At 40.1% G+C, this 26,751-nt stretch overlaps 1 protein-coding gene across 5 annotated transcripts in view; it reads left to right on the top strand.

The window, feature by feature from the left end:
- The window catches only part of LOC145331401 (4-trimethylaminobutyraldehyde dehydrogenase-like), a 67,399-nt gene that overhangs the window by 22,182 nt on the left and 18,466 nt on the right, over positions 1–26,751 (top strand). For 2 of the 5 annotated variants that reach the window (XM_080176070.1, XM_080176376.1), the window contains exons 10-13: positions 9,561–9,663; positions 18,253–18,410; positions 20,598–20,678; positions 23,273–23,334. In XM_080176070.1, coding sequence (XP_080032196.1) covers positions 9,561–9,663; positions 18,253–18,410; positions 20,598–20,678; positions 23,273–23,334 — 404 coding nt within the window. Of the gene's footprint in view, positions 1–8,925; positions 8,966–9,017; positions 9,058–9,377; positions 9,418–9,560; positions 9,664–18,252; positions 18,411–20,597; positions 20,679–23,272; positions 23,335–26,751 lie in introns of all 5 variants that reach the window. The other 3 variants (XM_080176220.1, XM_080176146.1, XM_080176294.1) reach the window with 3 other exon arrangements.

A 26,751-nucleotide genomic window follows, 5' to 3' on the forward strand; every position in this document is an offset into this window, starting at 1 on the left:
AATAGACGAACAAAAAAGTTACATTACCAATGAGGATAAACAAAACTGCCTCTTCTGTAAGTTCAAATTAATAGTTATAACGATTTGTCACTGATAGTTGAAACCAACCATATAATATTTAAGTCCCCAAAGTTTTTAAGTCAACGAATAAAGAAGTATTTCTAAAACTTTGGGTACCAGTACCAGTCCAATGACAATTTAACCAAAAGTCTAACTTATAATTTAGAGAGAGATGGTTCAATGGGCTGTTTATAACACTAGTAAACATATTATTTATAATAACGTTTTCTTGTCTTCTTTGTTGGCTAAAAAATTTGCTTTATTTAGTTGAGTGTCCAAAGATTCCAACCACTAATTGTAATGTACAGAAGGAGTAATTTGGGCATCATCATTGGAGATGTACATCAATTTTTCGGCCATTGTCTTATAATTCCTTTATATCACTGTAAAAGTGACACCTTACTATAAAGCTAGAGATCTGGTTTTATTATTATGAAAAAATAAGAGTATATAATATGTTTATTTTCTTGGAATTTTTATCTCAATTTTTTTGAGAAAAAATGTCGTATACAATTTATATTGTTTCTTTTACTAAATTAAATCCGAGTGCTACACAAATGTAGTCCTTAGAAATCTACATTTCAATTACATGCGAAAATAGGGATAGGCATTCAAAAAAAATATTAGAGTTGAACATCTCGTCAGGGATAAGGAAATAAGATTTTAAAAATTTCTAAATGAAAATTTCCCCATAGCTATCGTCCTTTATTTCTTTCTGTTCCAGATCCCGTTTGTTACATTAAAAAAATTTAATTGAGTATAGTCCCTTTCATGGCAACGCATCTTAAGTGGCGATTCATCGTATTTTCAATATGGCTTTTGATAATTTATTTTAGGTTAGGTTATATTAGGTGAGGTGATTGCCTCGCAGGGTTAGGCATATGGCCACGCAGGGTTAGATAATTGGCCCTGCTGGGTTAGAGCCCCCCGCAGGGGCTAAAAATAGGAGAAAATATAATGTTAAAATACGAAGAAACATTTAAATATTTAAATAGTTTTCCTTTAGATGAACCATCCTTTGATAATAAATAAACGCCTTTTTGGGGGCCAATGCACAGTATTTTTTCTAATGGAACAGAAGTATTGCTTAATTTAACCCATTTACCATTGACAGAAAATATGATATTCATTATCAATTTCTGTCAATGGTTAGGCGGATATATTAAGCAATACTTCTGTAAAAAAAACACACCGTATTTTCCATACTCCTACAATTGCTTCCATGTCCCTGTCCAAGGACGTCCAATTTGGGGGGGGGGGGTGGGGTAAAGGGGTGATTAACCCCCAAAAGTTTAAATTTCAAAAAAAAAATAAATTAAAAAGCTTGGACGTCCATTCCTATATGATATAAAGATTACCCCCCCAATAATTTTGAATTTTGAATTTTTACCCCCTCCCCCCCCCCCCAAAATGGAAAAGCTTTGACGTTCTTGTCCCTGTTATTATTTTCATTAATGCATTATATGGTTCAGACATTACATCTTATTTTTCAGAATTCATTTATTTCATACAAGTTTTCTAAGAAAAAAGAGAAATAAAAATGAAATATGTTTCTTGTACTTTTTAGAATTAATTTAAAAACAAACAAGACCTCTTTGCATAGAGAATCATGTATCTAAAGAGATAAGACAATGGCCGATAAATTGATGTACATCCCCAATGATGATACACAGATTACCCCTTCTGTAGATTATAATTAGAAGTTGAAGTGTTTGGACACTTAACCAAAAGAACCAACCAATTCAATAAAGTCCCCAAGGTTGATAAGCCATCGAATGATAAAACGATATTACAAAACTTTGAGGACTAGTTTAATAAACAGCCTATTGTCCCCTCCCTACCTGCATTTTGGTTCAGACATTACATTTAAAACTCAATAAGTCATTTTATTTTTCATAATTCATTTGTTTTACCTAAGTTTCTAAGAAAATAGAGAAATAAAAATTAAATATGTTTTTGTACTTTGCATTTGCATAAAAAATCATGTATCTAAAGGGACAATGGCCTATAAATTGACTTAAATCCCCAATGCCGATCCACAAAATTACCCCTTTTGTAGATTACAATTAGATAATAGGATAAGACAATGGCCGATAAATTGATTTACATCCCTTGTGATGATACACATAATTACCCCTTCTGTAGATTACAAAGTGATAAGAAAGTATAAAAAACAACCAATCAAATTCAATAAAAGTCCCCAAGATTGATATGTCAACGAATAAGAAATCGTTATTATAAGACATTAGGGACTAGTGTAATAAACAGCCTCTAGTTATAAAGAATTGTATTTTTGCGATGTATCATGTCTTTCATTTTGTGAGAAGGATTTCTAAAATAATCTAAATGATTTTCTTTCATAATCACACAACCTCAATTTAAAATAATTCCAACCTAATCCATATATTACAAACTTGTAACACAACTAATATTTCAACTAATTCGAACCTAGTAAAAGTATCTGACTCTGATTATGACGTAAAAAAAATTAGCCTATGAGAGGCCAGTATACACTGTAATTGATCAATGGTAAAATTTATAGTGGCCTCTCATTTAATTCAATTTGTCCGTCTCTCGGTATTAAAGGTATATAATATTTTACTTTCCCCGATTTTATTTTGATCTCCAAAGAGATAAATTTGTTTATCATAAATCATAGTCATATGACGTATCCCTTTTTCCCTGTAGAAATCAAATTTAAACAAATCAAATTTAAACATTAGATATAGTATAAATGTATAATCCAGACAGTTAACTGGCCCAAGTAGCGAAGACTCTTTACGTCTGCTAGCAATTGGAGTCTGTTCATTTATAGGGACTTTGATGATTTATATTTCCGACGCTATTAAAGACCCATTTCGGCACAAGATCCCCACCTGGTGGATAGAGTTACATATAGCTTGTGCCCCCTCTATTCTTTTACCCAAATGCTTTTCATAATTTGTTTTCCCCATATGGCTCTTCTTGATATATTAATATTTTTTATTTCTGTGATTATACTTTTGAACATTGTTATCCTTGTTTTAAACCTGAAAATTAGGTAGATCTACTTGTACCTTAAAGGAAAAAATTAATATTTTAATTGGATTATAAAAAAAGTTTTAAAAATTGTTCTAGTTTTAAAAACTTTTCCACAAAGATAACACTTATAGATTAGGGAGGGAGGGGACATTGGGCTGGGTTTTCAGTGGTCCCCAAGGTTTCATAATATCGTTTTCTTAACAACTTTTGGGACCTTTATTGAACTTTAATTTTGTTGGTTCATTAAGTTGAGTGTCAAAACGTTTCAACCACTAATTAAAATCTACATAGTGGGTAATTTTGTTTATCATTATTTGGGATGTACATTTAATTATCGGCCATTGTCTTATCCATTTAGACCCCTAAGTACCGTGTACTTTTTGTATCCAACTATTTCTTTCACAAGAAAAATAGAATGCAGAATCACATATATACATAAATATAGATCAGAAAAATATTGAATTTTTTTCATCATGCAACATATTACGTTATTAATATCATACAAAAAAGTATTAAATGCAGTGAAATTCTTACCAATCACCCCCCAAAAAATCATCACTTGAATAAAGTTTACATAAATACATGTATGTAATTTAAAGCAGCCATTTAATCTTCACCTACTTCTTCTATATGACTATTTTAATCATGTAGATATTTTGCAATACTGTTTTACGTAATTAATGTACGTAGCTGAGTTGTCCTATTAGAATGATTCATGAAATTGTGATTAAAGAATATATATATTGTCTAGTCTCAATACGTCGATATAAATCACCCTGACACATTACAATCTTTCCCGATTTTGTATTACTTTTGCGGAACATGATTCCAGTTACGTCATATTTTTCTTTCCCGAAAAAGGGAAGGGGGGAAGAAAAAAAGAGATGTGAGAAAAGGGGGTTTTCCCCATCTCTTTTGAAGAGACCTTCCCTTTTTCAGGAAAGAAAAATATGACGTAACTGGAATCATGTTCCGCAAAAGTAATACAAAATCGGAAAAGATTGTAATGTGTCAATCACCCTGTAATTAGGCTATTTAGAGAAATTTTCACATAATTTTTAGTAGCAAAGCTACTCTATAATTCACTATGTCCGTCCGTCCGTCCGTCAGTCAGTCAGTCCGTCCGTAACGCTATTGGGGAAACGTGATTTTCTCGGCTCCTATTCAAGATAGACAGCTGAAATTTTTAGTGAAGATTCATATGACATATGCCCATCTAATCTATACATTGTTTTGTCCGTCTGTCTGTTAATTGGGGTGCTAGATCGATTCCTAGATTTTTACGTTTTTGTAATTTTCTCGATTCCTGTTCAAGATAAATGGCTGGAATTTTCAGGGATTGAATAAATTTAGATTTTACATATTTCGATTAAGTTTTATTTAGATGCCTTTATTGGTTGGGGTGCTAGATCGATTTCTAGATTTTTAAGTTTTCATGATTTTTTCAATCCCTATACAAGATAGACAGTTGAAATTTTCAGGGATTGAACAAGTTTACTTCATACACAATTCCACCTATTTTTATTAAGATACCTTTATTGGTTAGGGTGCTAGATCGATTCCTAGTTTTTCAAGTTTTTGTGATTTTCTCAGCTCCTGTTCAAGATAAACGGTTGGATTTTTTAGTGATTAATTAAGTCAACATTCTTCATATTTTGACCAAGTTTTTTAAAGACTTACTTTTTTTTGGGGTGCTAAATCGAATTTTAGATTTTAACGTTTTTTCTTATTAGCTTAATGCTTCAAAAAAACATTATACAATATACATTTTAAAAGGTTTCGTGATTTTTGTTATTGAAGTTTTTTATTACATACTCTATAGATCATTTCCAGTTGTCTATTTATAGTTTTTGAGCTTCGCTACTTATGGATGTTGTCATCCTTGTTTTCCTCTTAATGTTTATTTGTCAATGTTAGTTTTTCGTTTGTAGAGCTTTTTTATGGATGTTGTAATCCGTTTTCTATAATATTGTCCATTCTTCGTCTCTTGTTACAATGGATGTAGAATATACATGGATATTATGACAGGGGAAAAAATGTTGTGAATTTAGGTTGCTTTTTCGCCTGTCATTTATGGGTTGAAGTTCATTACTTCAGTAGGAGGGGAGGCGATGGGGTTAAGGCAAGAAGGGGAAAATCGTTTAACCCACTTCACTTTATTAAAGAAAATGAAATTCTGGTGAATGATCAAAGTATTAATATATAATTGTTGTTAATTAGGCACTACACTGTTATAGAATGGCCATGCTTCTGGTAACAAATCAATACTTTTATATGACATGCACAAAATCTAACATCAGAGACTTCTAAAAAAATAATAAATATTTTACAAATATCGTAATGGTTTCTATTTGAACTTTTAAAACACCCACCTAACATAGATTTACCACTTTTTTCATCATAATATGTTTTGGTGAATTCATTTGGAAGTGTAAAATGTAATTGAACAAATACGTAAAATGAAAAATTGTGGTGTGCACTGGGTTTTGCAAGCTTCCTGATGCAAGGACGCCCAATGGGGGGGGGGGGATAAAGGGGTGATTTCCCTCTCCCCAAAAATTTTGAAGTTTGAATTTTTACACCCCCAACAATTTAAAAGCTTGGACGTCCTTGCTTATATGATATAAATATTATCTCCCTCCCCCCAAATGGAAAAGCCTGAACGTCCTTGTCCTGATGCTTTTTACAAGATGGTGTCCACTCTCCCACACAATTAATAAACTTAAAAGTTAAACGGACATTTTTATTGGTAAAATGACGCGCGAATGACACTTCTCATAAATTTATATGGGTTTTCACTTGATATGCCCCTTTGCAGTATTAGAGGTGTGTATACCCTTACCTAGAGTGTGTATGGGGGGGGGGGAGTGGTGGATACATAGGGAGGTTTTCCCACCTATCATAGTTTTGAAAGTAGAATATTTCGCACATAACCCAAATAAACCTTTTCCTTCTATAAAAAATAAATATGTCTTGAAATTATTGTACAAATAAAAAACCCAACCAAATCAACTTTTGGTTTTATAAATCTCTAGTTTCTGTGTTTACAAGAAACAGTTATTTTTTCCAGTCATAGATTTTTCCGTTTGAGAAATTGAGAGTGGTTAATACTAAAGTTCCATTTAAAATTAAGATAAACTTATCTTTTTAAAACAAACTTGGTAAAATTTCTTTTTTTGCTATAACAAAAACAACCCATTCACCCTACTTCTTTAATTAAGTATTGATTTTTAAGAGTGAACTAAGTAATGAAGAAAGGACTTAGGGCTCAAAGCATGTCTTAAAAATGCAATATAATGGGACACAGTGCGTTCGAAGGTGTTTTGACTTTTGTGTCAGAACCTAAATTGGGACATAGTGCATTGCATTACCCTAGGTTAGGTAACTTCATTTCACTTTTCAATAAAATCTAAAATGCAGCCGTTTGTAAGAAAATTAGATTTGAAAATTTCAAGTTCAATTTTCATCCCCAAGGAGTTACCACATAATCGTGACAAGAAAAGCAAAGATTATTTTTTTAAAATTTTTAACAACTTTGCTTTTATGAAGTATTTCATAAAACCTCTTTATATATTTATGATTTATTTAAGGCTGAATTTCCGTGACCTTAGCAAAGCAACTGATAAAAATAGCCATGAATCAACTTACTTCAGAAATGGTATTATGAAGAACTTTATAAAGCAAACTTGTTAAAAATTTTAAATTATTGCTTTTCTTGTCATGATTATGTGGTAACTCCTAGGGGGTGAAAATTGAAATTTTCAAATCTAATTTTCTAAAAAACGGCTGCATTTTAGATTTTATTAAAAAGTGAAATGAAGTTACCTAACCTAGGGTAATGAAATGCACTATGTCCCAATTTAGGTTTTGACACAAAAGTCAAAGCAACTTCGAATGCATTGTGGGGAGGGGGAATTATGTATCAACTGCTGAAAAAAAGAAATCCTCCAATAAAGTTTTGTGTATTGACATTAAGAGCTTGTAATTCATCTTTTTCACGAAATGTCAAATTTGCTACAAAAACTGACTTTCTACAAATCATATCTGTTATGTACAAATATTTTCTTTCTAATTGTATAATTATTTGCTGAATCTCGAATCAGTTTGTCCTAAAATAAAAACAGAAGCGCACATAAGGGGGGTGTAAGGGGACAAAGTGTCTCAAAAATCAGCCATGTGACGTCATAAAAAAATGAGGGAGATGAGAGGAGAAGTGGAAAAGAAAACCCCTAAAAAAAAGATGGATAATCCCTAATTTTTTGACGTCGCATGACTGATTTTTGAGACACTTTGTCCCCCTACGGATTGATACACCTCCTTATGTGTGCCTCTGTTTTCATTTTATGACAAACTATCATCCCTTTTACAAAATTAGGGAGCGGTTGACACCAGGAGGGGGGGGGGGGGAGTGTATACCCCACCTTACTCTTGAAATACACCCTCATTTTGGTTCAGGGGGATGTCAAAATTATTAGGGATGTCAAAATCCTCTACAAGCCACTTAATTAATGAAAACTTTTATGAAACTATTAAAAGGTGGAAACCTCCATGGAGTATGTGAATATTGAACTGTAAATTATGAACATGTTCTGTTATTCGTTGGTTCAAATTTTTGGATACTTTTTATCAAATCTTGATTAGTTGTCCAAACTTATTACAATTTAAGTCACTTTGAACTTAGCAAAGCATTTAATTTAATTATACCATTAATTAAAAGAATAAAATTTTTTTCAAAACTGTGTAGCTTCCTTACAATAGATATGTGCTTTTCATTAGCAAAGCAATCTTTACTTTAAAATGTCATCCTGTGTGCTACCTTGAGATAAAACTTAATTTTCACAGCTGCTATTTAAGATAGTTAATTTGAATATTTTGCTAGCAATTAATTATCTGTCCGTCAGACTATCAGTACTGCTCATTTACAGGAAAAATGTCTTTTTCTAAACTGTTCTTTATCAAAGATATACAGATCAAATTTTTAGTGAAGATTCATATGACAATTGCGCATCAACTCTGCGATTTATTATGTCTGTCTTTCTGTTTGTAATGATCAGTTTTTCTCCATCTAACTGTACTGTTCTTCTTTTATGTACAGCAACTTTTAAAGATCTTATAATTTTAAATTTATTTAATATAATTAATATTTAAAGTAATTTTAAGTATGGCTTCGAAATCGATTATCATCCACTGGATTAGAACTGGATCTCAGCCATGCTGAAAAATCATGTATAGCATTATAGACAATTTTTCACGAATTTTATAACATAAATTATTAAATTAATTTAAATTTCGGCCTTCAAGGGAAAAAAAACTGGATTAAGCTTTTAATTTTTATTTTGATATCCGCAAAAAAACTGTCTGTAAAAAGATGATAACTATTCTTAATAATTACCTAGGAAGCAGGGGTACCAGATGGTGTATACAATATTATCCAAGGTGAAGGAGAAACAGAGGTGCCATGTTATCTAATTTATTAATATTTAGGAAGCAGGGGTACCAGATGGTGTATACAATGTAATCCAAGGTTAAGGAGAAACAGAGGTGCCATGTTATCTAATTTATTAATATTATCCTAGGAAGCAGGGGTACCAGATGGTGTATACAATATCATCCAAGGTGAAGGAGAAACAGAGGTGCCATGTTATCTAATTTATTAATATTATCCTAAGAAGCAGGTGTACCAGATGGTGTATACAATGTTATCCAAGGTGAAGAAGAAACAGAGGTGCCATGTTATCTAATTTGTTGATATTTAGGAAGCAGGGGTACCAGATGGTGTATACAAGGTTATCCAAGTTGAAAAAGAAACAGAGGTGCCATATTATCTAATTTGTTAATATTTAGGAAGCAGGGGTACCAGATGGCGTATACAATGTTATCCAAGGTGAAGGAGAAACAGAGGTGCCATGTAATCTAATTTAATAATATTATCCTAGGAAGCAGGGGTACCAGATGGTGTATACAATGTTATCCAAGGTGAAGGAGAAACAGAGGTGCCATGTTATCTAATTTAATAATATTATCCTAGGAAGCAGGGGTACCAGATGGTATATACAATGTTATTCAAGGTGAAGGAGAAACAGAGGTGCCATGTCATCTAATTTATTAATATTTAGGAAGCAGGGGTATCAGATGGTGTATACAATGTTATCCAAGGTGAAGGAGAAACAGAGGTGCCATGCTATATAATTTATTAATATTTAGGAAGCAGGGGTACCAGATGATGTATACAATGTTATCCAAGGTGAAGGAGAAACAGAGGTGCCATGTTATCTAATTTATTGATACTATCCTAGGAAGCAGGGGTACCAGATGGTGTATACAATGTTATCCAAGGTAAAGGAGAAACAGAGAAGCATATTATCTAATTTATCAATTTCATCCTAGGAATCAGGGGTACCAGATGGTGTATACATTGTTATCCAAGTTGAAGGAGAAACAGAGGTGCCATATTATCTAATTTATTGATATTATCCTAGGAAGCAGGGGTACCAGATGGTGTATACAATGTTATTCAAGGTGAAGGTGAAACTGGTGCCCTGTTATCTAACCATCAGGATTGCGACAAATTGTCTTTTACAGGTATTATGTTCATTACTAGCGGATTCCAAGGATCTAAAGGTTCTAAGACAATGGCCGATAAATTGATGTTTATCCCCAAATGATGATAAACAATATTAACCCTTTTGTTGATTTCAATTAACACTCAACTTAATGAGCAAACAAATCAAAATTCACTGAAGTCCCAAAAGTTTTTAATCCAACGAATAAGAAAACGTTGTCGTAAAACTTGGGGACTAGTGTAAACAACAGGCCATACTGCCCTCTCTCTCTGATGTTTAATACTAGCAGATTCGCACCAAACATCTATGAACTGAATGAATGAAAAATAGCCTAAAGCAATGAAAAAAAAATCAATTATTTCAATGGTTAATAAGATCTGGGCGCAATAAGCCTTACTTCTTTAAATAGTAAAATTTTAATGAAATCAATTACTGTTGCCTTAAACTTGTTTGCAGTTTAAAGGCAATACAACAACTGAGCTGGATCTTTAAATCATTTCAATGGTGCGCTAAATCACTCCGCGCAGAATTTCAGCCAATCACAGCGTCCAATTTCGTGAAATGCGCCGCTGTGATTGGCTGAAATTCTGCGCGGGGTGATTTAGCGCACCATTGAAATGATTTAAAGATCCAGCTCTGAACATTATATTTAACTAAGAGACTCATAGCTTTAAATTAAGATAAAAATATAATGATTTTAAAATCATAATATTTCTCATTTCATTAAGGATATATTAAAATATTATAAATCTTCTATAATAAAACTAACCTCACCTTTATAAAGTTAACCAAGAAAATCTAGTGCTTTTGTGGTATCCACCGAGGATAAATGGCAGACACCGGAGTTCAATTAGATTACGGCAGTGTGACAGACGTGGACACCTTACTATAGAGAAGCTACGCTTCTCTAGCTTTCACTAGATAATGATCAACATCTATTTTCAGTTGTCACTTTATTGAAGGGTTAAGAGATACTGAAGCTATATACAACAAACAATAATTACATGGATAGGAATAAATAATCATAACATAAAAGCATAAATAATACATATACAATGGTCAGTTTGGGCAATAATGATTCCCCCATCCCTGGAAAGGGTGGGGGAGAATTAAGAATACAGTTAACCATAATAAACATGACAGATTCAATCATTAATTCTAAGCGTAGGGAGGGGGTCACTAGACCCCTTCCCCAGGACTCGGGGGAGGGCCATTGACCCTCCACCGAACCCCAGATCAGGGGTGCCATAGACATGGCTCACGGTTGCCGAATACCACAACTCTCCCCTCGGAAGGCTGGGAGGTGGTTTCCCTACCAGACTTCCGACAGTGGTTGAGGCCTTCGGCCCGCTCCTTAGGGCTAAAATATATACAAACGATAATGATTCAATGGAATCCTAGTGGTGAGTATCTTCTTAGGGTTGATGGGCTCCCAATGTGGGATAGAAGGCAGAGGCTGACTTGGGTTGGATACGTTGGTCAGCGCCGGCAGGTATCAGGTTTGCTGGTGGCACAGTTGTTGCTGGAACGGTCAGCAGTGGGGCCTGCTGGTTGTTGTTGGCAGCGGCTGGGGCACTGGCTGCCAGGTTGATTGTCTGAGCAGCGGCCTGTCCTCCTGAGGGGCCGCGGGGTCTGCCAGAGGGCGGTCCTGGCCTACCTGGGCGGTCATGCCCGCTGTCAGTTGATTTCATAGACACCATTTCCTCGGCTGCTTCCCTGCCGATGGGAATGGCATCCCAGTCCACTGAAAAGTCCCGGGACTTGGCATGGTTGAGCCTGGCTCTAGCCAGCGCTTTCCTATATAAAGCTGGATGGTACAGGAACACTTGTGATATCGCATTCAGGGCTGCCCGGACTCCTCCCTGTGCTGCTGCCAGAGAAATGATGGTTAGGTCCCCCAGCAGTTTGAGGATCAACAACAGCAAGCACAGTATGGCTGCGCCATCTCCCCACTCGTGGATGGCTTGTCTAAATCCTGCCCAGACATCCAGGGCTGCCTCTCCTTCCTCCGCCAGTCGGTCAATGTTGTAGGACACTATCCCATGGTCTCCTGTGGCCGAACAGCTGCCTTGCTGAACGCAGGAGCCATAGGATAGGCCGGTCAGCATGGCACTCTTGTATGCTGGGAACGCCAGCAGTTGTTGCCAGTCGTTCAACTCAGCCTGCGAATACAAACCACCTGAACTGAAGTCATCTAAGGGTTCTGTCAACAACTGCTTAGGCGTATCCAGCGGGGGTGGCCTCTTCTTGGGAGCAGGGGTTAACTCTATCCAGCCTTCCTCCGCGTGCACAGTCAGGGGGTAGGTGGAGGAGCAGGGAATCTTGGTGGCGTGCTCACTGTATACCCGTGTCACAGCGTCTACAAAACCTGTGGGCTCTACTGGCACTTTGTCCCAACACTCCTTGTGTTCGCGGACAACGTACTTGTGCCTTTGGCAGGTCAGCTGCAGCAGGATGTCTCCCCTCAGTACCGAGAACGTGCTCCCCTGGACACGCACCGGGTGGGCCGGATCTAGTTGCTGGAGCTTCCAGCAGTTGGCCGCTACTTCTTCTGCTGCAGTGCTTTTCATGCGCGTTTCCAGGGTAAACCCAATATAACCTGCATGGATCTGTGCTTGAAGGGGAACGTCAACATCCCTGGCCGACACTCTGGGCAGCGCAGCCGCGGCTGGGTCAGCTGCCACGAACAACGCTGGATGGTTGGTGGCATGGGCCTCGAAGTCGCAGTTCACAATCGAGGTGGGGTTGGTCATGTTGATGAAAAACTGGGCCTGATGGTCAACCAGATATGCATCCATCACCAGGCTGGGCTGGAGGCTGCGGATCAGCCTCAAGGGGCAATCTCTTCCCAGGTGGTCCCACACGTAGGTTGCTTCCCCAGTGATGCAGGACAGCTCAGAATGGGGACACTCTAGGGTCAGGTGGTCAGACTGGGACTCCACCCGTCCATCCTCCACCACATAGGTCTCCTCCTTGACCAGCAGCCGCCGCTCCTGGAGCACTAATTCGTTGCGGTAGAGCTGGCCCTCAAAGTGGACGTCCTCCCCCTCGCAACCCACCCCCTCGGGGCTGTTGACGAGGGCGCCCACCATGTCGATGGTGAAGAACAGGGGGTGGTTCAGCTGGAACGTCAGTGGCTGGGTCTTGCCTGGCAACGTGTACACTCGGTTCCTGGCCAGGTCTCGGCACGCTTCTGGGTCTATCTTGGTTGGCCTCATGAGGGTGGGGACCGAGGTCACCTTGAGGTGACCCCATACCCCACACCTGAATGTCCACTGGGACACGGTGAGCTGACAGCTGAACCCAGTGGTTTCCCTCACCTTGACTTGCTGCAGGACGTGTACTTCATGGCCCAGGGGCACCTCCTGGTGTAGGGGCTCCGTGGCACACATCTTTTCTTTATTGTAAGACGTGACATGGGTGGGGTTGGCACAGTCCCACCCCACCAGGACGTAGCTGGTTGTAGGCCACACGGCTGCCAGCAGGAGGCCCCACAGGACCATCCACCAATGGGAGAGGCTTCCAGGTAACCATCTTCCTCGTACACGCGGCTGGGGATCTTCAGCTCTGGTCACGGCTACTTCTTGGGGCTGGACACGGTTGGGCTGCTCCTGGCTAGATACAAATTTCCATTGAGCGTTATCTGTATGCGGCCGAGGCACCCCGATACCCTCCCCAATGACAGACTGGCAAGCGACTGGCACTTGCCTGGGTGTCGGCTCCCCTAGCCCTAAGTGCTCCCTTCCCTTGTCCAAGGCATGCCCAGCGGCATGGGGCTGAAGTGCATGTGGCACAGGCTCGCCCTTACTCACTGCCCTCCCCTGCCCTAGGAACTCAGGTGCATGTGGCACAGGCAAGTCCTTATTTCCCCAAATTTCAATCTCCCCAGCCTCAGGTGCAGGGGGCACAGGCAAGGCTGGGTGTTTACAATATTTTGGATACAACACATTTAACAAATTCAACTTATCCTGATGTTGAGCAGCTGGGTTCCCTTGGCTGGCAGGGGGCTCTGGATGGCATGTAGCTGGACTCTCCCTGCAGGCTGGTGGCGCTGGCTGACTGGGGGTGACGGGTGTCACCCCTTCCTCTGGGACCGCTGGCTCGTTCCAGGACTCAGGTCTCTCGGTGGCGGCGACGGTTGTCGCCCCAGACATCAGGTTGGAGGCTGGCTCGTTCCAGGATCCAGGTATCTCGGTGGCGGCGACGGTTGTCGCCCCAGGCACCAGGTGGGAGGCGCTGGATAGCACCCCCCCATCATCCCAGGTGGCGACGCCGGGTGGCGTCCCATACATCGATGCAGAGGTGCTGGCTAGCACCTCCTGCCTCTCTCGTTCAGCGGCTGCCAGGGCCTCCCCATACACCGTCTCAGGGACGCTGGGCAGCGCCCCTCCACTCTTGCTGGGTAGGCTCAGTCGGGCAGGTTCCATCATGTTGAGGCTGAAAGGCTGGGGCCTCAGCACCTCCGGCTCGGCTATGTTGTTGGGCTGTATCAGCTCTGGCCCCAGATGGTTAAGACTGAAGCCTAGGCCAACCCGGTTGGGTTCAGCCGCGCCGCCCAGTACGTTGATCCTAGCTGGGACAGTCCCAAACTGCGGCATCCCATCGGCTCGGTCCGCAGCTCTGGGGGCGGCTACTTGCTGTGGTGGTGCTGGGGGCGCGCTCCCTTCCATATGGGCCACTCTGCTGGGCTTCCCTGGAGGGGCACCCTTGTCGGCGGTGCGCCTGCGGCTGGCTACCTGAGCCCAGTCGGCTCTACAATCGGCCGCCGTGTGACCGTCATAGTGGCAACGCTCACACTTGGCAGAACGGTCACGGCGTGGCTGGGTGCGTCTCTCCTCTAGGCTAACTTCCACAGGCATTGGGCAGTCTCGAGCTCGGTGGCCTCTCCCCTGGCAGCGGTAGCAGCGGCCTGGAACCTTGTCATCTGGAGCGACCTTCCCCATCTGGTGGAGACCCGGAGCCAAGGAGCCAATCTCCATTGGCTCCGACTCGTCATATTGGGGCAACTGGATGCAGGCAGATCCAGTCAGCCCGTCGGTCGAGTCCACTAAGCACACACCTTCCTTCAGCTGCTTAGTAACCATGGTCACGGTGAACATGGCCTTACGAGTGTACTCAGGTACACTCGTAATTTCATGGTTCATCATGAGGCGTTTTACGTTGGCGTTACGAATTCCACGATTTAATTCGTCCACCAACAACTCAAGGTCCTCATGGTTGTAGGCGTCCCTATACAAGGCGCACTTAGTTGATATGTACGCTTGTATAGGTTCTGTCGAGTGTTGCTTGTAATCCCTAAACGCTTGTTTAAGCGTTTGGGATTCAAAAGCAGGGCGAAATAGCAACTCACACTCGGTCTTGACCTGTTCGTAGGTCAAGGCTTGGCCTGCCTCGCCAAACAGATGGGACGCCATTTCCGCCGCTTGCCCTACCAGTGACAGTAGTAGGGCGTTGCGGCGGTTGAGGGAATCATGAGGTGGGACGCGGTAAGCCGCCCATGACATCTCAAGTCTGCGGATATGTGCCGACCAGGATTGTTTGGGCGGCCCTCTAAACTCCGGCAGATTGCTCAGCATCAGCTTGCGGTACTCGGCTGGGGCCGGCTGAGGGTCATCCTGGAGCCATCCTGGGGCTTGGTCACCTCCTGGGGCTTGATGCTGGTCCATTGGGTCAACGGTGAAACGGCGGGCACAAAGTTATACAGTACTAAAATTGAATGGTTTGTCACTTGAGGCTTCCTAGCCTAACAGCCAACACTGTTTGTATCACTAGGTTGGGCGTTTAGTTACAAAGATATAACTTAGCTGTACTTATCACTAGTTAGGTGTTGAGGTTATAGGGTAGGCTGGTAGAGGTAGATAGATGTTGAGGGTCTGAACTGCTGTCAGGAACTGATTGGGTTTTCCATTATCACACTAGAGCTAGAAGGAAAGAAACTTGCAATTCTTTATTTGCTAAAAATACCCCTGTTAAATGCTATGGAGTAGCTCCGCTCTGGTGTGAGTGTGTGTGTGTGTGTGTGTGTGTGTGTGCGTGGAATCTCCTGTCCTTGTAACGCGCGTTCGCGCCGTCAAATCCGCGCACACGGGGAAAACGCGCTCTCACCCCTCAACTCGCTCTCTCATTGGTCCGCTTCGTCCGTTGGATTTATGATATTTTCCGCACTCTGTTGCGCTACCCGTGAATGGCGCTCTGTGTATCCGATCGCTAGTTCCACACTACAGACGGACTTAGTCTAGTGTGGGTAGGAAGGGGGAAGCGCGTGAGGGGACGGGGGTAACTCCGTCCGTTCCCCCTGTGAGGGAGGGGGGTAACTGTGTGCTGGTGTAATAGGGCCTTTTCTTCTTAATCTTAGGCTTATCTATTATATCACCCTGATTGTATTTGCCTTCAATGGAGAGGGGCCCCTCCCCTTCCCTTGGAATAAGGGGTGTATTGTTGTTGTGCTGTGGGCTTGAGATTGTTTTGATTATATTACATCTAGCTTCTATTTTTGTCCTTATCACAATTGCATAACAGATTTGTTTACCAACTCTGTTCTATTTTTAGCTGTTATCACAATACACAGTAATCCAAGCCTGTTCTATTCTTAGATTTATCACAACACAACAATTTGTTTGCCAAGCTTTGCTCATAAATCTATTGTTTGGCCATCACACTAGGGTGGTAATCCCTGCAAATGTGATATAATATCTGTTTTCTAGATGGGTGGCTGCGTTGTAGCTTCTCAGGATACTCGGGGTTGACGTAGTTTTTCTCTGTTCTGGTGCACTACACTCGTATGTTAGCTCGCAGCTTGCAGCTATGTGGCATGTTTCAGCCTATCGGCGGCAGGGAATGTCCCGTCCTGCTAGCGCCGCTGATCCAAATCCGGCTGATGGCGGCAGGGAATGTCCCGTCCTGCTAGCGCCACTGGTTCGGATCCTGCTATTTCTTGCAGTAAAGTTGGCCTATTTTCAGCCGTTTACACTTATTTGGCTTGTTTCAGCCGGTCCGCAGGCCTGTTTCAGCCCTTTTGGCGCTCAATTCTCCGTTAGATATCAGCGCTGCTCGCGGTTATTCGTCAGATTTCGCTGTCTCGCTTCCACAACTGCCGGATGCAGAGTTAAACTTTGCTGTCCAGGGTGGGTAATTCAGGTTGCTTGCGTCAGTTTTGCCAGATTCACTGCTGGGAGTACCTTAGCCTCAGATGCGCGTCTGCTCTACACTTGTGGTTCGCCGTAATCTCACACAGCTGTCACCAAAGTTGTGGTATCCACCGAGGATAAATGGCAGACACCGGAGTTCAATTAGATTACGGCAGTGTGACAGACGTGGACACCTTACTATAGAGAAGTTACGCTTGGTAAAATTATTTCAATGGTTAATAAGATCTGGGCGCAATAAGCCTTACTTCTTTAAATAGTAAAATTTTAATGAAATCAATTACTGTTGCCTTAAACTTGTTTGCAGTTTAAAGGCAATACAACAACTGAGCTGGATCTTTAAATCATTTCAATGGTGCGCTAAATCACTCCGCGCAGAATTTCAGCCAATCACAGCGTCCAATTTCGTGAAATGCGCCGCTGTGATTGGCTGAAATTCTGCGCGGGGTGATTTAGCGCACCATTGAAATGATTTAAAGATCCAGCTCTGAACATTATATTTAACTAAGAGACTCATAGCTTTAAATTAAGATAAAAATATAATGATTTTAAAATCATAATATTTCTCATTTCATTAAGGATATATTAAAATATTATAAATCTTCTATAATAAAACTAACCTCACCTTTATAAAGTTAACCAAGAAAATCTAGTGCTTTTGTGGTATCCACCGAGGATAAATGGCAGACACCGGAGTTCAATTAGATTACGGCAGTGTGACAGACGTGGACACCTTACTATAGAGAAGCTACGCTTCTCTAGCTTTCACTAGATAATGATCAACATCTATTTTCAGTTGTCACTTTATTGAAGGGTTAAGAGATACTGAAGCTATATACAACAAACAATAATTACATGGATAGGAATAAATAATCATAACATAAAAGCATAAATAATACATATACAATGGTCAGTTTGGGCAATAATGATTCCCCCATCCCTGGAAAGGGTGGGGGAGAATTAAGAATACAGTTAACCATAATAAACATGACAGATTCAATCATTAATTCTAAGCGTAGGGAGGGGGTCACTAGACCCCTTCCCCAGGACTCGGGGGAGGGCCATTGACCCTCCACCGAACCCCAGATCAGGGGTGCCATAGACATGGCTCACGGTTGCCGAATACCACACTTTCCCTTAGCGAGCACACAACACCCCACCCTCCGTTATCTTTAAAATAAATTTAAAATATATGGTATGGGTAATGTTTTCCGGAGCCTAACCCCTTCAGGAGACCCTAAGTCTTCAACTATTATGTTTGTGGTGCATAACACTGTTGAGCTACCCTGTGCCCAATTTAACCTAACCTAACCTTACCTTAAATAAACGTACTAAAAAATTACCCATACCCTCTATTTTCAATTTATTTCAAACTAGGAGGGGTGGGGGTGGTGGTATTATGTGCTCACCAGGCACTTTGATGGAAACTACCAAAAATTGTTATAAAAAATATTATGTGTCAGGAAGTGTGCAGACAGGCGTAAAAATCATGGAGGCCGGAGCTAAGGGAATTAAGAATGTCACCCTGGAATTGGGGGGGAAATCTCCCCTGATAGTGTTTGATGATGCTAATCTTAAAAATGCTGTCAAAGGAGCTTTGATGGCTAACTTTTTAACCCAGGTAAAACTTAGATAGAGATAGTTATTATGTTTAAAAAGTTTAAAGGTGAAACTACTGTTTTGATTAACTTATACAATCTTTTTTTTCAATCCTGATACATTTGTAATTTTTAAATGCATGTGTTTAAAAATATGAAACATTTCAAGCTATATTTTTTCTAAAAGTAACAGGAAGTTTGTGTTTGTCTGCTGTATAAAGCAAGGATCCAGTAAACCTCTTATCTGTCTCCTTTAGAGTGAAGCAAGCTCCTTTTGGGTCCAGGGAGGCCTATAACTATTAAGGGGAAGGGTACCTTCTCCCTCCGAAAAGAAATCTGCAGCCGCCAATGCAAACTTGATAGTAGTAAGTTTTTTTTTCTGAAGCTTAAGATCTCAATATTTAATGTTCTGGATTGGGTTCTCTATTTCATTTTCAGATTTAAGTCTTGGGATGGTTTTATGCTATTTTTTGAGGAGCCCCTTTCTGCACTTTGAATATAAAGCCCCTATGTGCTAGAGGCGACAGCGATAGTAAGTTTTAAAATGACATTAACATATTTGTATCACCAAAAGCCTATTGGTATGTTCTTAAATAACAATCTGTTAGTTTTTAGGCGTTTTTTATATACAAAGAAATATGCATTATTATAAAGAAAATACATTTATAAAAGAATATTTGGGAATAGTCCCTTTCGTGGCAACTCCCCTTAAGGAGCGATTCGTTGTACTTTTTAAATTGCTTTTTTTAGGTTGTTTTATGTTAGGTTAGGTTATATTGGGTTAGTTGATTGCCCCACAGGGTTAGAGCCCCCCGCAGGGGCTAGAAATAAAAGAAAACATGCTGTGAAAAATAAGAAGAATCGCCCCTTAAGGTGCGTTGCCACGAAAGGGACTTTACCCGAATATTTTAGTTTCTAGAAGGGTTAGAGTTGTAAAATATTTTGATATTTGGGAATTGAATTATTTATTTTTGTTTTAACCTAAACCAAGTGTTTGGTAATATAAACTTATGTTTATATATACATTCTACATATAAAAAAGCAAGAATATTATAGTACAAAATTAGCGCAACAAAGCTGTTAAGAGGGCCAATTAAACATGGATGCATATGTTTATTTAAAACGAAAAAAAAGCTTTAGAATTAACAATTAAGTATTTTTAAAAGCGAAGCTTTTCTATAATTATTAAAAGCGAAGCTTTTCTATAATTAGGGTCGGTCCGTCCGTACGTCCGTCCGTCCGTCCGTCCGTCACGGATAGCTTTTTTCGTTAATTTAGACATGTTAGAATTGTCCTATCGATTTCAAATTTTGCATGGTGATTCCTTTAGTAGTTAGGTACGATTTAGAAAGCGTAGCAACTCTATAATCATTACCAAAATGTCCGTACGTCCATTTTAAACATGTTGACTTTTTTACTTTTTTAAATAGCTTTTTTCGTTAATTTAGGCATGTTAGAATTGTCCTATCGATTTCAAATTTTGCATGGTGATTCCTGTAATATTGAGGTACGAGTTAGAAAGCGTAGCAACTTTATAATCACTACCAGAATGTCCGTACGTACATTTTAAACATGTTGATTTATTTTACATTTTTAACAACAAATTTGTATGTGACCTAATTATCCGATTGGTCTGATTTTTGGTATACTGATTCCTGGGACAACAAGGTACAATATTATAAGCGAAGCAACTCTATAATCAGGCCCTAAAAATGTAAGTATTTCCATAATCATTATCCTGTATCAAGCAGTTTTTTAACAAATTTACTTACAATTTTGCTTTGACTCTTATACATTCGCATTCTGATTATTCAGTTCTGACATTATACAAGTGTTAATGTCCGTTTGTCCTACTGTTTCAGAGCTTCGCTTTTATGGATGTTGTCATCCTTGTTTTATTCAAATCTAGGGGCATGCAACCATATTGCTAAAGTTATTCCCCATTGCAGTGGGGTTCTTTATAATATCTTTGATTTGAGGGGAATTTTGATAATGATATTTATTTAGTGACTATGTTCTAAAGTAGCATCGCTTTCAAAAGTACGAACGTCTACAATTCAAAATTGTAATGTAACATCTTAATCCCCTACTGTTTTTTTTTACAATGTACATGACTTAGAACCCAAATTCACACACACACACACTCACATACATACACACACACAGACACACATACATAAAATAGACTTAATGAACTGTTGATGTTTCAGGGGGAGGTGTGTTCGAATGGAACCCGTATATTTGTCCAGAGTGGAATCTATCAAGACTTTGTCAAATGCTTTGTGGATCAGGTTACAAAGTTTTTACATCTGCTTTTTCTCGTCGTCGTGGAGGTTATGGGATCGAATCTTGGCCCAAAATACGTCATAAGATGCTCGATATTAATTGTAAGAGTGAGAGGAATGCCTAGACCTAAAACAGGTGCAACTTTTTACCTTAAAGAGTCAGGACTTCCAGACAAAGGTTGTGCAATAAAATGGTTTGTTTTAACACATTTAATGCCAGATAACTGCTTAGAAAATTGTTTAAAACCTGCCAGGGAATAATTAATGCTTTCCTTAAAATTATACGTAGACATATAAATTGAATGGTTACCAAAATTGTACTAGACATAGACAGAGAGACAAGTATTCAGATTTTACCTTTTTTGGAATTAGTAAATCTAATAAAATGAAGGATTATTGTTTTTTTTCGCACTCACCATTAGAGCATATACTAGCGGTTGTGCACTTAGCGTCTTGGGGTATATTGATTTTTTGAAAAAAAATAGTTAAAACCCTGCCCAAGATCTTACATATATAAAGCATTCTGTTATGAATCAATTTAGTCATTATTGAGATACAAAATGAACTTTAATACTTAAATTTTATATATCTTATTACAAATAGATGTAATACGTTGGTAAATTAATACACCAAAGTTTATCTATATATATTTTAAAATCTGTTAAACATATTTTTTTACCATTTTACTTATCTGGATATAAAGAAAAATCAACATTACAGAATTTTTATTTCTTCCTCTTTATTTGAAGAATAACAAGGATGACAATATCCATAAAATCGAAGCTCAGCAATTAAAAGAAGGACAAACGGACAATTACTCTTGTAGAGTGTCAGAACAATAATAATCCAGACATTAATTTGCAAGTCTAAACAAAAATGAATTTGTTGCCAAAAAATCAGCATGTTTTAAATGAACGTACGAACTCTAGTAACAATTATAGAGTTTTTTAAAGCGTACCTAATTTCTACAGGAATCATCATGCAACGTTTGAATTCCATAGGACAATATTAACATGCCCAAATGAACGAACAGAGCTAACCGTTGTATAAGGACGTACAGGCCCTAATTATAGAAAAGCTTCGCTTTACCAAATGGAAAACAAATATAGCGGAAAGACGCAAACAAACAAATATTTGGGTAATTTCCCTTATACCTGATCAATACCTCTGGGGATAGTTGATACCAACAATGCCTGTTTTTGGCCAAGTCATTCCCCCCTAATTTTACAGTGTCGCACCTCTGACTTAGAAGCAGTGGGTACAATTTTTAACATCTTTATGACGCGGTTTGGCGGCAGTTTACAACTCTTTTAAAGGGACTTAAAGATAAATTAGGGGGTGGGGGCGGGGGGTGATTTTGTGGTTCCCTTGTTGGCTAAAGGGATATAATCTATTGTATTGGCAAAACAAATAAAGGTTCCTTGATTGGTTATTTATTGACAATTATAATTGCAATCTCATATATAGTCTACAATTTTTTTTTAGTAGCGCAGGTACTCTATTTTTGAGTATGTCTGTTCATCCGCCCGTACGGCCGTAAGCTATAACGTTATCAGGTTATCAGTGAAGCTATAACGTTAAAGTAATTTAGATTACTCGCCGTTTCAATCATTCTGCAATTTGTCGTTTTTTAACCAGTATTTTTCTTTTTATAGTGTATTAAGGTTTTTTTAACAGTTAATTGTTCTCATTTCATCAAAAATATTCTTCAATTATTTGGTTTTGATTGTCCTTGATAGTATAGAATGAATAATGTACTATGTGTTTCAAAATGAAATATAAACAAGGATGAGAGCATTCATAAAGCTCAACCCATAAAATCTATGAAATTTAGAGTGTCAACACTTTTGATATTAAGAAACAGAATTGTAATTTTTAACCTTATACATTGTTTCTTAGTGTTGCTTCGCTTCTTGAAAGTTGAGTAGAGCTCAACCATGATTGTAATCACCATTTAAGATCAATTCTAGACATAATTAAAATGTTATGTAGTTTTTACGGAAGTATGGTGCAAGGTTTAATATGAATAGGACGATTATAACAGGATTAAAATGAGCTGATTATTACCAAATCTAAATTTGATATTTATTTATCGCATCGTATTATAGACAGCTTTCCTAAGATGTTAAAATGAAAAATTATAAGATTAAGAACAGTTTTGTTAGCCCCGAGGGGCCGAAAGCCCTAACAAACTAAAGTAGTATTTATTTTAGGATTATTATTTTCATGTTTGTGGATAATTGTCTGTAATTCTATGCTATACATGAATTTAAAGTATGTCTGAGAAACGGTTCTAATCCGGCGTATATTAATTGGTTTCGAAGCCATGCAGGAATAGTTATTTCTTTCATCGTATTATAAACGGCTTTCCGCAGATAAAGAATGTACAAATATAAGATTAAAACTAGTTTTTTTTAGCCCCGAGGTGCCGAAGGAACCGGCTAAAAAACTGGTTTTAATCTTATGATTGTACATTTTTATAATCGTTGAAAGCTGGATATAATATGATGCTAGACATATTTTTTTTCATATGAATGAGAACCGGTTCCTATCCACCGGATTCGAATGAATACGAGAAATTGTATTATTGACTTTTGCAGGCTAAGAAAATGAAGGTAGGAGATCCTATGAATGAAGATACTACAGTAGGAGCTACTATAAGGTATTATCCTTATGTAAAAGTAACAGGATGTCTTATCTGTGTGTAACGAAAAAAAAACCTAGAAAAACCTCAAAATTTATTTATTTAAAACCAACCACCTAAAGTGCTTCCAGAGGCGGCATCTAGGGGCGTAGACACGAATTCATAACATGGATAGGCAATCTGATGAAAAATCAATCTTTCCCCCAGTTCAAAGTATTTTTCCGTCCTCCCTTGTTTTTTTTAATTTTTATTCGTTGGGTTTAAAAACTCTAAGAACTTCAATGAAATTCTAGTTGTAAAAAAAAGAAGTGTCCAAACTTTTTCATCAATATTTTAATCCACAGAAGTATTTTTCTTCTCGTCATTAAGATTGTGCACCATTTAATTGTCCAATGTCTTATCCCTTCAAATCCCTGGCTACATTAAAATGCATTTATCTTCGATTATTGTATTTTTGGTATTTCTAAACCAATACTGGCATTTATCATATTTTTATAATTTTCTTAAAGAGAAGTCATTAGATATTAATAGTCTTTGTAAAATATTTTTTTTTCAAAATCATTACTGCTCTATAATTCTCTCTGGCTGTCTGTCGGTCTGACTGGTTGTAAGAATCTGCGTGGGAGATATATGATATTCTCGGCAACTGTTAAAGATAGACGGCTGAGATTTTTAAAATAATTTCCCATATGCATCTATCTTCTTGAATCCGTTAGTCTTTAGGTAATTTTATATACATACAGGAGTCCTATATTAATATGACAATTACTCAGCTGATTTTAGAGATAAATAGCTGAAATTTTTTTCTTATAAAAGTTATCTATTATTAGCTGAAAATTAAAATTTCCATATCCATGAATATAAAATAACTCCTTTGAAGTTTCCAAGTTTAAAACCTGTGTTTATAAAATAGCGAGTATGAAAGTTGGAAAGAATATGGTAAAACTGTATGTATGTATATGTGGTAATACGACACCCATACGGACAGGCCGAATACAGAGTTGCTTCGCTGTGACTTATGATAACAAACCCACCGCACTAATCCTATTATATCACTATCCATCTCATGACCGCTGTTAACCCCGCACCCGGCGGTCAAACTAAGCCTGCCTAAATGTGGGGAGGGGACTTGAACATGCAACTATCACGAGTCCATCATGCACTTATATAATCGGGAGGCACTGCCTCCCCTTTTACCACCGCTGCCCCCACAGCCTGTCTACCGTCGGGCGCTAAGCCCTAGCGCCCCACACCCCCTTCAAACCTAACTATTGTCATATTTTTGTTGTATATATATAGTAAACATAACTTGTAAATATTATTCAGTTTAAATATATAATTCTGTATGATTGAATCCTGCTTGTTTGTTTGGTAGAATACTTAAAGGCTAGGGCCCGTTGAATCCGAACTCGTTACCCCGTGGGCCGAGTACGCTCGGCTTACCAGAACTTGGTGTCAGCGTGTTTCAATCGAGCCTTACAGAAACTAGCCTATTCTACCTCTGATTGGACCCTTTGGCAAGTAAGGGGACAATCAGCCGCCAACTGACCCGTGAGACGGCCTTTTTAGGTCGAATTTCCATCAATTTGAACGCAATATGTGGGCCTCTGGCCTACGGCAAGCAGATTTAGCCTGCTAAAAGCGCCAGTTAAGACGCTTTTTCCGTGTCGTGTAGGAGTAGCGCTAGGTGCGCAGCCACGGCAACCGGATAATTTAGCTCAGACGGCTACAAAACTGAGTCTAAATTGGCAAGTGTAGCTGGGACAAGCCCCAGGACACCCAGGCCAAACCTACGAGACAGACAGCTGTGTGCTGGTCTCCCTAAGAAGGCAATGTGTGGCTGCGAAGCTTCAGCACACAAGTAAGCCCTACCACTGCGACGGATAGCAGATTTTGAGCCACAGGCACGGCAGGACGGGACATTCCCTGCCGCTGCCCCCCAGGATTCGAACCCGAGGCGCTGTAGGACGGGCCATTCCCTGCCGCCATTTGTCGGGATTCGAACCAGCGGCGCTGTAGGACGGGTCATTCCCTACCGCCGTCACCCCTCTGAACCTTGCAGGACGGACATTCCCTGCTGCCAGTGCTTCCAGAATCACACCTAGAGCTCCTAGTGATAACAACACATCATTGTGTATAAAAAGTCAACCAAGTGATAAAAATAAATATAAAATTGTTGACCAAGTGATAATTAATAAGCTCTAGTGATTCGAAGCTACAGTCTAAGCCACCATGGTAAGCGATACCACCATAGCTGCGGTGCGACCACCACCAAAGTTTCTGCCAACCCCAGCCGAACGAGAGGCCCCCTTGTCTCAAGGGCAGGACCTCCACTTCCCCTGCCATATCAGGGTGAGGTTTCCTACTCCTGACCCTGCCCAGCATGTACAGGTTGATGCCATGGTTGATTCTGGCAACCGTGTACCAGGGTCTGCTGTAATTTCTGAGCACCTCATGCACGCGATGGGCGTGCAACGCATGTTGATTCCGGACAACACCCAGATCCTGACTGCTAATGAGGAAGGCCAGCCCCTCCAGGTAATTGGAAAATTAAAAGAGTTATATATGGCAGTTTCACACACTCTTATACTCCATCTATACCACGTGACTGTGGTCCGAAATCTCTCCCACCCTCTGAACTTAGGAGGGTATTTTCTCAAGGAGTTCGGAACTAGGCTCTGTTTCGACATGCAACCACCTTGCTTGTGGGCGCGTGGGGAGTTTATCCCACTCCGTGGCGTCCCCATTGACCGGGAGACAGCCGAGAGAGAGCTAAGCTATGAGGGGCCTCTGCCAGGCCCCCTGCCTGAGCAGCCGCGTGTGGTTGAGAAAGGCACACACTGGGTGGACGCTGAGCTCAACGCACACAAGGGCGCTAACCTGCTAGCCATGGGGTTGCCCCCAGTGCCCAAGGTGCCAAGGGAGAGCCTGCCAACAACGTTTCCTGAGATTGCCAGCCCTCCAGAACCAATCTTCTCCTCCGACATTTTTATCAACGGCCAGCCGTGTCCACCTGGCCCCCTCTACCTGGGACCTCCAGCCAGTCCACCAGCCAAGCCCGAGTCCAGACCCGTCAAGTCGCGGTCTGATGTACCCGGAGCCACACTCAACTCTCAGGCCCCAGCCTCTCCCGGCGCCGTGCCCGTCAAGTCGCGGCCGGACGCCCACGGAGCCAAAGCTGGACCCAGCATTTTGGCCTCTCCCAGCGCCGAGCCCGTCAAATCGTGGCCGGACGCCCCCGGAGCCAAGCCTGGCTCCGACCCGTCAGCCTCTCCAGAAGCCGAGCCCGTCAAGTCGCGGCCGGTGGGTCCCGGAGCCAAGGCTGACCCCTCACCAGCCACGTATAGGCTGAGCGCTGTCACTCCAACTGACGGTCAACCACCCCAGCTCCGCACAGCCAAGCGGGTGGTCCTGCCTGGCCGCGGGGTTATGGCA

Source organism: Acartia tonsa, chromosome 1 (genome assembly GCF_053477335.1).
Source record: "Acartia tonsa isolate MP-2025a chromosome 1, ASM5347733v1, whole genome shotgun sequence".
Classification (NCBI taxonomy): Eukaryota; Metazoa; Arthropoda; class Copepoda; order Calanoida; family Acartiidae; genus Acartia; species Acartia tonsa.